General features: G+C 44.9%; 1 protein-coding gene across 2 annotated transcripts in view; it reads right to left on the bottom strand.

Moving 5' to 3' along the window:
• Nucleotides 1–1006: 1006 nt before the first annotated feature.
• The window catches only part of LOC143982859 (cytochrome P450 2C23-like), a 49688-nt gene continuing 38428 nt past the window's right edge, over nucleotides 1007–12266 (bottom strand). For both annotated transcript variants that reach the window (XM_077481915.1, XM_077481924.1), the window contains 2 exons: nucleotides 6312–6453; nucleotides 1007–1441 (listed from right to left, as the gene is read on the bottom strand). In XM_077481915.1, coding sequence (XP_077338041.1) covers nucleotides 1242–1441; nucleotides 6312–6453 — 342 coding nt within the window. In that variant the 3' untranslated portion in view covers nucleotides 1007–1241. The remainder of the gene's footprint in view (nucleotides 1442–6311; nucleotides 6454–12266) is intronic.

Below are 12266 nucleotides of genomic sequence, written 5' to 3'. Positions count from 1 at the left end.
ACAGTTTCTAACAAAGTTTGCAATGAACTCGCTGATCCACTGGCACTGGATCTCCTGAGCTCCTCCAATCTTCTCACCGAGTATCTTCCTCAAGCATCACCCCCGCATTCCCTGCTGGGTCCCTAGCTTGGCGCTCACCGATACTCCTCAAGCGTCACCCCACTGGCCTGCTTGGTCCCTGGCTTGGCACACAAGGATGCTCTGCAAGCATCACCTCCACTGGCTGGGTCCCTGGCTTGACACCTGCTGAAGTTTCCCAATTCTTCACCGTCCCCGGTTGGTGAGAATGCTGCTCTGGTACTTGCTTCAGCTACTCACAGTGGTCCCTGGTAATAAGGTGGATGGTCCCTTAGTGGCGACAGCGTCTCCCTCTACCTCGGACCACGACAGGTTCTCTGGCTGGCAGAACCGCCACTTTTGGTTGGACTGCAAGCCACAGTCCCAACCCTGTGCTGCTCTCTTGCTTCTGGGTAGGCCCCCAGACAGTCCAGCAGCCAGATGTCCCTGGGATATGCCTCAGGGTCTGGCCTAGCAGCCCAGGGCAATACAACACATGTCCAACCAGACAGCTGTCCAGGTGGCATAGAACCCCGATCACCTGACCTCACCCAAATAAATAAGCTCTCCCAGCAGGCCAAGGGACCCAGGAAGATCCCTGCCCATTGGCTGAGATACCCCATCTATTCCTAATATGTCCTTGAAATGCCCTTGTCTTATATAATGCCACCAGATACCTGGCCAATCAGCTTCTAACTTCAGCTTGTTCAATTAGGTTTTGACAAAAAGCCTGGAAGCTGATTGGTTGCTATGCAGAGCTGCACCAGTTTTTTCACTGCCCAGTTTTAGTAAATCAACCCCAATGTAACTATGTAAATGAGTTCAGCTGAAGTGATTTGATGATTTAATATCTGCCGCAGATTTACTGCTTACAACACTAATAAAATGCACCTATATAAGGCTAGCTGAGATGCAGGTCGTTATAACAATAATGAATAAGCAGCTAAAATATTTTTCCAAGTTCATATTTATTTTTTTATTTATTTTTTTCATCACTAGACAATGAGTTAGTCTTTATTGTTACAGATTAGTGCTACTGATGTAAACCAACCCCAAGATCAACATTTTCTACTTATCAGAAGGGTTACAATACAATATGCAAGTCTTGCCCTACAATTTCTCTTTTATTTATATTATATAACAATGTAGACTGGGCGTTCAGAGCGCTAAAATATGAGGATTCTTTAAGCTCCTCCTTCTAATGTGCGAGGAATGAAGATGATCTTGCGGGCTGGTGGGATGTTTTCAATGCCACTTTCTGTAGGAGAGATGTCGAGATCTTTGGGGTCCACCACTGACTTCAGGGTAAACTTTTGCAGGATAATGGTGAAGAAAAGGAAAAGCTGCATGCGCACCATACTCTCCGCAATACAACCTCGTTTTCCTACAATAATGAAAGCATATAAAATAGGATGACGCAGATAAATACACAGATAAAATAGATATAAAGGAGCTATTTTACCTGCCAAAAGATTTGTCTTTCTGTTTGTTAAGTTCTGAGATTTACACAGCTCTGCCACACAGCACAGTCACATATGGCAGGGCAGGAGACCTGATTTTTATTTGCATAAGTTATTAAAAACTGATGGGTCTTGTCCTACCCTCAGCCTAAGACTTGACAGTTAAAGCAAACACAGCAGACTGAGGAGTTTATCTAGTTGTTTGGCTTCTTGTGCTATTTTCTTCCTTTCCCAGTTTGAGCTCTGCTGTACAAGGGCTGATACCAAGTCCAATTAGGGACTTACCCTGCCTGCATTAAAAAATAAATAAAACAATGCTGTATTATTAAAAGCTGTATTCGTTTGTGTCTATTATATCTTGACCGGAGTTCCACTTTAAAACAACTGAATTTTCAAACTGCTATTTATTTGATTTCCTAAACTAAAGCTAAGTTCACACTGGCATTAAAAATGGCCCTTAAATGCCTATGCACAAGATACAATGGACAGCACACAGTGTTGTTCACATTATGAAAACATGAAGCGTTAGCGTTGCTTCAAAATTTAAGAATCATGAAGCCTTTCAACGCTTCCCATTCAGGTCTTTGGTAACGCTTCGCAAACGCTTTGGCAGGCAATTGTGGTGCGGTTGTGGGGTGCTTAGATTAGTTCATTTATTGTAATGAAATAGGCGTTTTTTGAGCGGTTTTATCGCACCTTAGCGCTTATCAAACTCTTCAAAACTGCCCGTAGGGCATTTGGGGAAACGCTTGTAAAAACACAAGTCTAACGGCCATACTAACGCTTATTAATGGGTGTCTAACAGCCATACTAGCGCTTATTAATACGAGTCCAATGCCCATACTAACGCTTATTAATGCGAGTCCAACGCCCATACTAATGCTAATTAATGCGAGTCTAACGCCCATACTAATGCTTATTAATGCGAGTCTAACGCCCATACTAACGCTTATTAATGCGAGTCTAACGCCCATACTAGAGCTTATTAATGCGTGTCTAACACCCATACTAATGCTATAGGAGCTTTTAGTAATCGTTAGAAATGTACTCAAGTGTGAACAAGCCTTTAGGCATGCACATTGCGCCAGTCTGCATAGAAAAATATATGATAACTCACACCTGTCTGGTTTCTTAAACTATGTAATTCCTTATTAATTACACGAATGTACAAGTAGGTAGATATTCACACTGGTGATTCTCATGATTTCATCATGCCTAAGCATAAATAATGACCATCTAATGATAACACTAGCTGACTGGCTGCAAAAATTGGAGTGCCAATTTGGTAGATACACATCTAAATGGTATACTCAATGGAAGTGATTTACTAAAGGCAAATAAGTAGTTTACTTTACAAATGAAGTTGCACTTTGCATTTGAATTATCTACAGAGCTTAGTGTGGGTAGGTTGTGCCAGTGGCAAGAATACACTCAAAGGCTGATGGGGATGAAACCAGTATCCAAGGTACAAACAGGCCCAGAGAGAAGGCACAGTCGACTGCAGCCACTTACAAACAGTAACCAAGGATCTAGGTCCTGGAATGATGGCAACTACTTCTGCGGCGAGGAGTGGGGAATGCAGTCTGGGCGGTCCATACCCAAACAAGAGGCTTCCTACAAGGAGATAACGTAGTCCCGTCATTTTTCCTATTCCTCAGGAACTTTTGCCCTCCGCTAAGCACTGTTAATACTAGATGGGGAACCTGTCCCTACACTAATGATTTGCATAAAGTGTGCCAAACCCTGGATTCAGAAACTTAAATAGACTCTGTCAAGCCTAAGATGGCTGCCAAAGTCACGTGCGGTGCCAGCGTCCAGACAGCTGTCTCCCTGTGACCACAGGAAGTCATAGAGGAACTGAGCTCCTCACGACTTCCTTCCCCTTCTTCATTGCCACATTGGTAGAGCACCACTTACAGTGGGGGATACAGACATCACCTGCCTACATTAGTATATGAGGTGAAGCTTTGCTGGCTTCGATCATCCAATCATGTGCAAGCAAAAAAGCAGGGTTTTATTTATCTTCTTTGCATGTGATTGGGTAGTCTTTGCAAAATGAAATTTCACCATATTCACTAAACACTGAGAAAAATTTCCTTGCACAGGGAACAGGTTTTTGCTTTTAGTAAATCAGCCCCATAGTCCACCTAAGAAACGCAGAGATATCTTTTAAGATAATGAAACATAATGAGCGTAAGATGGCTGTCAGTGATCTTGGCCTTTTTGGCAAATACCAATACATCAAGGTGGCCAGACAATACTTCAAAAACCATACCGTAACTATTCCTCCAATCAACATATTGCACCAGAGGCAGCTCTTTAATTAGGCTGTCACCTTAGGCCTCGCCCCCACAGGGGCCTCGCAGCCGCCTAATTTGCCCATACCACAACCTCAATATTTCACTGGGACCATCCTGTAATATTATCCATTCTCGACCCCCCCCCCCCCCCAATGCCCGCGGCTTGTGCAGGATGTCTCCATTCCTGCACACCGCAAGCTCCACTGTGCATTGCAGCCGGAATCTCTCCACAGCTGCCTGACACACACAGTGCACTGCGGAGCGAACTGAACCCGCCCCTCCTCCTCCTGTGCTGTCATGTTTTCCTGTGCACAGAGGAGGAGGAGTGAAGGAAGCACACCACCTGTACTGAGAGCATGCTGGTCTGAGGTCTGTGTAAAAGTGAGTCTTACAGAGGAGAGGAGGGAAGGAGAGCATGAAGAAGAGGATGAGGGAGGGGGGACAAGCAAAGAGTTCACTTGGAGTGATTTGGGGGAGAGGATATCCATCCAGGCCCCATCCCATCTCAGTTCCATCCATCCTACCGATCCCATCCCAGTTCCAACCATCCCCCGATCACATCCCGGCTTCATCCATCCCCCAATCCCATCCCAGCTCCATCCATCCCCCAATCCCATCCCGGCTCCATCCATCCTGGGTCCATCCACCCCGTGCCAATCCCATTCTGGCTCCATCCATTCCCCTAAAACCATCCCGGTTTCATCCATTCCCCGATCCCATCCCCGATCCCATCCCGGCTCCATCCATCCCCCTGATCCCATCCCGGCTCCATCCATCCCCCTGATCCCATCCAGGCTCCATCTACCACCCTGATCCCGATCACTATCCATTCCCCGATCCCATTCTAGCTCCATTCAGTCCCCTGATCCCATTCCAGCTCTATTCCTCCCCTCCCCCCTCAATTCCATCCTTGCTCCATCCATTGTGACAGGTTAAGAGGGGAGAGCGACACTGGCACACTATCCTGCTAAGTGCATGGGGGTGACACCATGTTTTATTGCACCAGGGGACACCAACCCTAGTGACACCACTGTGTGCTAGGGGGCACTTTAGGACTACAAGGGATCTTGGATATGAAATCCAGCCCCCAGCACATGTCTTTTCCCTCCCAAAGCCCCACTAGCACATATCCCCCCCCCCCCCCAATCGAACAGATGCTGTCTGCCACAAAGGGGGTGGCTCTAGGCACCTCACAACAGATGTGGATAAATGCTCCCACTGCCCAAACTAGTGCCCCCCTACCAGGCAAGTTAGTGGAGCAAAGTGTGGGTTCCAGGACACAGGGCAGGATTGCACAGGAATGCACTGCACTGTGCAATTCATATGTGACCTGAGTGCAGTGCAATTTCAGCCCATTCATGTCTGCAGTCTCTTACCATCTCTTGCAGTGGCAGCCCGTCCATTAGCCTAGGTTCACACTGATGTGATGACGTGATTACAGCGCTGGTTCCCGCATCGCATCTCACACTGCCTTCTGCGAAACGTTGCAGGTATCAATACATTGTTAATGACACCTGTAGATCGGTTCACAGATTGCATTGCAAAATGCGAACTTGCACAAGAATCAGATCGTATAGGTGAGAACATCCATGCAATCCGATTTCAGTGCAGGAATTTTTTTTTTTTAAAACGTTATTGCCACTGCGGGTGCGAATCCCATGTAATGTCTGCACTAGTGTGAACTTGGGCTCAAGGGCGCTGCCCCCTCTATCACGCCACCCCCCTATATGTATAACGGATAGATTCATGTGTAGCATGAATCTATCCACAGCCACCCCCTAGTCATGCGTCCAGCCCCTTTTAGGACACTGGGCAACTGAATTACAGTGGCTGGATTTTTTTTAAGCACCTGATTAGAGCCATAGGTTCTAATAGGCTTCAAAATAGGGTGGGCACAGAGCATTGCACTCCAAGCCCACCCAGGTGTGTTAGAAAAGCCAATGAATATTTATTTTCTAACACAGACCCGCCTCTCTGCCAATCAGGAAGCGTGGGTCTGATACCCATCACCTGATTGGCTGAAAGCACAGGCGATCCTATTGGATGCCTAGCAGAAGGAAAGAAGAGAGGCGAATGGGGAAGCATGGAAGACACAGCTCGCCGTCGTCACCCACTGCCTGCCCAGCCACCAAGATGTAATATATCTGACTAAAGAAGAATTCAATTAAATTCAATAAATTGGTTAGAGAAAATTCTATAAAAAAATGTGAATTCATAGAATTTAAAACTATTAATATATGCAATTTATACAGTTAATTTTTATTGCTTGAATTATTTTTCCAATTATTGATGTGAATGGGGCCTCGTGTCTCAAATTTGCTTAAGGCCTCACAAAGCCTAGAACCACCTCTGTATTGCACCGATTTGTACAATAGCTTAAAAATACCCTCCCTCCTTTCTAGGAAGCTAGGAAGTCTATAAGACAAAGATATAATTCTGAGTGATTCTGGGACTGAAAAAGTTCCTAGCTAAACATATTGCAACACTTTATTACCTGCAGCAAATGGTAGAAATGCATTATTTTTCTGAAATTTGCCATTTTCATCCAAGAAATGTTTTATGTTGAATTCTTCAGGAGTTTCAAAATGTGTAGGATCCCGTAATGCCGTGGTCAACATGGGAAGCACATTGGTTGCCTATAAATTAATTAAACAGGTATTTGATAGTCAGATAATAATACAAAATGTTGCTGTCAAACTTAATGTTAATGTAATACAGATCTGTTCTGTGCCTTACCACCACTGCCACTAACACTATAATAGTATAGCAAATTAAAACACTGAGGGTGTTAAAGAGGAAGTAAACTCTGTAGTTTTTTTCCCTTTTTTTATTCCCTGCAAAGTAAAGGCATAATGTACTAGTATGCATCACATACTAACACATTATGTGACACTTACCTGCAAACGAAGCCTGCATCATCCACGCTGCATGTCGTCCGGTCTTTGCGTCAAAGACATCATCAGTGCAGTATACAGTAAATACCACCTAAACGGCGCACATTTAGGAAATATTTACTGTACCTATAGGTAACCCTTATTATAGGCTTACCTGTAGGTACAATTAATACAGGAAGGTTTACAACCTCTTTAAGGGAATTTAAGTATTTTCAATTACTTTTTAGATACACCTAAAAGAGATCAGCTTAATGTGAATATCTTATGTCTTATGGGACTTTTCAGATTGCTAGGGATTTATCTTTAGTCTTAGTGGTAAATGAGGTGAAGCTCTGCTGAGTCCCATCATCAAAACACGTGCAAGCAAAAAAAATTATAGATATATATCTATAGATATATATTTATTTTTGAGTTATTTATTTTCTCCTTGCACATGATTAGGTAGTCTTTGCAAAGTGCATTTTCACCATATTCATCAAGCTAAAGGAAAATCCCCATGCCAAATGATCACTTTGCTTGCCTTTAGTAAATCAACCCTTATGAATCTAATGAAAGCAATGCACTCCATATGAGGTTAATAAATTATCTCAACAACTTTTTTAGAAATTATGGAGCTTAATTGCACTGATTAATATATTCATCCTCCTATGGATGATCTACAAATAGCTGCATTTATTGCATTGCCAAAACAAGGAAAAGCAATCATTTAAAAGCGATGTCAAAAATGTAACAATCGTGTACAAAGATCCCACTTCGATGCTTGCCATGGCTATGGCCAAGAATATTGGGAACACTAAGACAGCACCCTCTGATGGGGCAACTCTAATGCCCCGTACACACGATCAGACTATCCGGCGGACTTGGTGTGGCGGACAAACCGCCGTAAAGTCCGCCGGACTTTCTAAACGAGCAGACCTGCCCACACACAACCGGACTTTTCCGGCGGCCTAGGTCCGCTGGACTATGGCGGGAGTCCACCGTACTTTTGAAATGAACGGACTTGCCCACACACGGAGGAAAGTCTATTAATTTTGAACGCACTCCAGGTAGGCGGGACTAGCGAAGGAGGTCAATGTCGCTGCCTCCATGGGCGAGATTGACACCTCGCCAGCCCCGTCACCTGGTATGGGCTTAAAGGGGAAGCCCTACGCCGAAAAAAATGGCGTGGGGGTCCCCCCCAAGGTCCATATCAGACCCTAATCTGAGCATGCAACCCGGCCGGTCAGGAAAGGGGGTGGGGACGAGCGAGCGCCCCCCCCCCTCCTGAACCGCACCAGGCCACATGCCGTAAACATGGGGGGTGCTTTGGGGAAGGGGGGGCCCCCCACCCCAAAACACCTTGTCCCGATGTTGTTGAGGACAAGGGCCTCTTGCCGACAACCCTGGCTGTTGATTGTCGGGAGCTGCGTGCGGGGGACTTATCGGAATCGGGGAGCCCCCTGTACCCCTACCCATTTACCTGGTGAAAAAAAAAAGTAAAAAAAAAAAACACAACACGTTTTTAAAATAATTTATTGCACAGCTCCGGTGGTCTTCTTTCGACTTGGGGGGTCTTCTCGCTGGACTCCTCCGCTATCTTCTGCTAGCTCTTTTACTTGTTTTCTTCGTCGCCGCCGCTGTCCGGGGGTCTTCTTCTGGCTTCGGGGGTCTTGTCCCCCTCTTCGGGGGTCTTGCCCCCCTCTTCGGTTCTTCTTGCCGGGCCTCCGCTTTCTTCTCCCAGCTCGTTTACTAGCGGTGGCCAGGTCTTCTGTCGCCGCCGCCTCTCCTTCTGACTTCGGGGGTCTTGTCCCCCTCTTCGGTTCTTCTTGCCGGGCCTCCGCTCCTTCTTCCAGCTCTTTTACTAGCGGTGGCCCGTTCTTCTGTCGTCGTCACCACCGCCGCCGCCTTCTCTTCTTCTTCTTCCTTGAGATTTTGACTAGACGCTGTCTCTGGCCATAATGACAGGGATGCTTTGTGCAGCGACTTATATAAGGACAAGGGGCGGGGTCACTGGGTGATGTCCCCGCCCATTAGAGTCGGTTCACACAGGGGCAACTCAGATCCGACTTCAGGTCGCCCCTAGTCGCCTCAAGTCGCGCTACATGTAAAAATCAATGTAAGTGAATGAGAGCCGTCTTAATGCACACTACTGAAGTCGCTTCGACTTCAGAAAAGGTTCCTGTAATACTTGTATCCGACTTGTAGACGACTGGTACCCATTGATTTCAATGGAAGTCGCCTCCAAGTTGGATCTCCGTCTATACGGAGGCAACTCTCAGAGAATTATCAGCTCTCGAGAGGGAACTCCACGTCAAATTTATTTTAAAAAATTGGCGTGGGTTCCCCCTCCGAGAGCATACCAGGCCCTTAGGTCTGGTATGGATTTTAAGGGGAACCCCCGACTCCGAAAAAGCGGTGTGGGGGTCCCCCCCAGATCCATACCAGACCCTTATCCGAGCACGAAGCCTGGCCGGTCAGGAAGGGGGTGGGGACGAGCGAGCGCCCCACCCCTCCTGGACCGTACCAGGCCACGTGCCCTCAACATGGGGGGGCACCGTGTCCCCATGTTGATGAGGACAAAGGCCTCTTCCCGACAACCCCGGCCGTTGGTTGTCAGGGTCTGCGGGCGGGGGGCTTATCGGAATCCGGGAGCCCCCAGATCCCGGCCCCCCACATTTAATCTGCAAAAATCTGGATTTTGATTTCCTACTTGTGTTTCTTTTTTCTGCCTCCTAGTGCACTTGTAGTGCCAAGTGGTTTGTACATTATTATCTAAACCCATTGACACTGTAAACACCAATTTAAACACAAAAAATGGTATTGATTATTGAAAGAAGAAGCCACACATTGTTGAGTAAAAATCCTTTTACTCCGTACACATTCACATGTGCGTTGTAAAACGTTTTTTTTTGTAAAAAAGTATAACATTTTGAGTTATCTACATATTTTTTTTTTTAAGGTTACATAAACAGCCATGTTTGAAAACAGAACATACACAACTCTAGAACTTACAAAGTTCAACATTGAAAAACTTAAAAGGCAAGATCACATGCTATATTGTCCAAAATGTGTGGATCTTGCCTTAAACAGATGGGGTGAAGTCACCCCTGTAAAAGCCTAATTTTGAAGACGTATACAGATTGGGAGTCAAACTGGGGATTTGCATTCTGATCCCATGCCTAATGTCAACATGTGCTATCTCCCATCATGGGGGACAAATGGACGTGTTTTGGGGGTGCAACCCCTTCCTCTCACCTACTTGAGTTTTGAGGAAGGGGTTGCAGGCACAAAACACATACATTGATATTCCCTGATGGCAGATAGCACATGTTGATATACTGTGTGCATCTTCAAAATTAGGCTTTTTTTAAATGTTGTCAACATTTTTGCAAAAAACACAAAATAGTGCCATCTTTTTGTAAATTAAATTCTTCCAAGGACATCAATCATGTTCTTAAGTTTTAGTTCAATATCCATAGTTTTTTGTTTGATCTCTAAATTCTGACTACACCACATGATGTCCTGGATTAGCCTTTGGGCACTGTCACTCGTGAAATGATCTGATTGTTCTTCCACAACCTGTACATCACCTAAAAATAAAAAAAACACACCATGTATTATAAATATGCAAGCATACATCTCTTATTACCTGAAGCTGGGGTGTCAGACACTCACCTGTTGTGGTCTCAATCTTGACCACCTCTCCTTCCTCTACATCCTCTGGTTGTGACCTCTGTTCCCCCTCTTCCTGGTGACCTCATATTTCCCGATTCTTTGCTCTCCTATGAGACTGAAACAAAAGGTTTAGCACACAGATATTTGAGGCAACAAATATTAATGATAAACATTGCTTGGAAGTGGGGGACAATTGTCTGGACAGAATTCCAAGCTGAAGACACGATTTATTCCCTCACTAACGCTGGAATTACTTAACTTTTTTGGACCCCCAAGTATCCAATGGAGTACCTGTGTTTGACACCCTAAAAAGTTTGTTCTTGTGTCCCACACTAGTGCACCCGAGTCCAGATTTGTAAACAGCTGCTGAGTGTCCTCTCCATACATTACACTAAATCTAGTTTGCTATTCCTTCTGTTCTGTTCAAACACATCTAGACAACAATGTCCTAAACCTCTTTTATTAAATTCAAAATTAGCATGAACATATGTATTTAATTTGGTATCTGGGAAAACATCATATTTATTTGGGAAACGAACAATGTTTACTACGACCGATTACTGTGCATATGAACATGAAAGTAGCCATTTTTACATGTACAACACCATAAAGAAAAACACATGGCGCAGCATGCAATAATAATAATAGGAACACACGACAAATACTTACTTTTTCTAAGAACTTTCTTGATCTTTCTATACTAATCCTGCTCCCTTAATTTGAGGTCCGACCAGCGTTTCCTCAATTTATCCTTGGATCGTCGTACCCCAAAATTCCTGTACAGACTCTTCACAACTTTAGTCATGATCTTGGCCTTTCTCAGATTTGTGTTTGGTTATGGACCATAATTCCCATCATAGTCGTTCCTCCTCAAGATGTCGACCATCTCCAACATTTCAGCAAAGGACATATTTGTGGCTTTAAATCTCCTCTGGGATCGGGACATTCCTGGTTCTGGGCTTTCCTCCTCCTCGTTACTGCTATTATTATGCACCTGGTGTGTCTCCACCATGTTCCTCTCCCACTGCGACGAAAGAGACGGGACGGGGAATATTCTAGAAAGAATGTCAGGGGCGGGCGACGTGGGCGGAGTTTCACACATGCGCAGTGTATATAAAGCTTAAACACGTGTGTGTCGTAACTACGTTCTGCATGCAGATGAAGGGGGAATGGAAGCGACGAACGTTATAACGAAGGTACGATTTTAACTTTGGTGACATGAGCGGACTATACTGAATCTAGATTGATGCCTATATTGGCTTTTAAGATTTTCCTGAGATGAGTGTTTTTGTCTTTTGTTTGGTCTCGCAGAGAAAATATTTCCATTTAAAGACCAATAATTCCTGGGCAAATTCCTGGATAAATGCGCAATTTATGGGATGTGAAAAACCCATTATATCACAATAAAGCAGCTAGGAAGGCAACGCTGGAGAAGCCGCTTGAATTTGTAAAGACCCAGGCCTCCAATGCAGACATGAGGTCTCTGGAAATGAAAATTGGTAGCTTGAGAAGCACCTATAGGAAGGAGTATCAGAAGCTCCGGCAATCCCTGAGGTCAGGAGCAGCAGCAGATCAGGTGTATGTACCCATTCTGTGGTACTATAACAGGATGCACTTCCTTGATGACCAGATTGAGGGCAGGGAATCGCTTTCAACTCTTCCGGGACACCCCTTCCCTCCAGCCTTCCATCCAGCCTTCCCTCAACCCCAGCTGAGGCTTCCATGGACCAACCTGGGCCTTCCATCCAGGAGGAGATTGAGGAGCCCAGTTGGAGCCAGGTATAGGATATTTATACATATTTTTTATGTGAAAATGATGATTGTTAACTAGATTTTATTATGAATAAGAAATTAATGATTTAACAAAAAGTGTTTCACATATCAATAGACAGCAGTGGCCA

This window comes from Lithobates pipiens, unplaced genomic scaffold (assembly GCF_037356315.1).
Source record: "Lithobates pipiens isolate NorthernLeopardFrog02 unplaced genomic scaffold, aLitPip1_a1.2 Scaffold_1, whole genome shotgun sequence".
NCBI classification, from domain to species: Eukaryota; Metazoa; Chordata; class Amphibia; order Anura; family Ranidae; genus Lithobates; species Lithobates pipiens.
The sequence above is the reverse complement of the archived record's forward strand: the minus strand, read 5'-3'. Positions and strand labels throughout refer to the sequence as shown.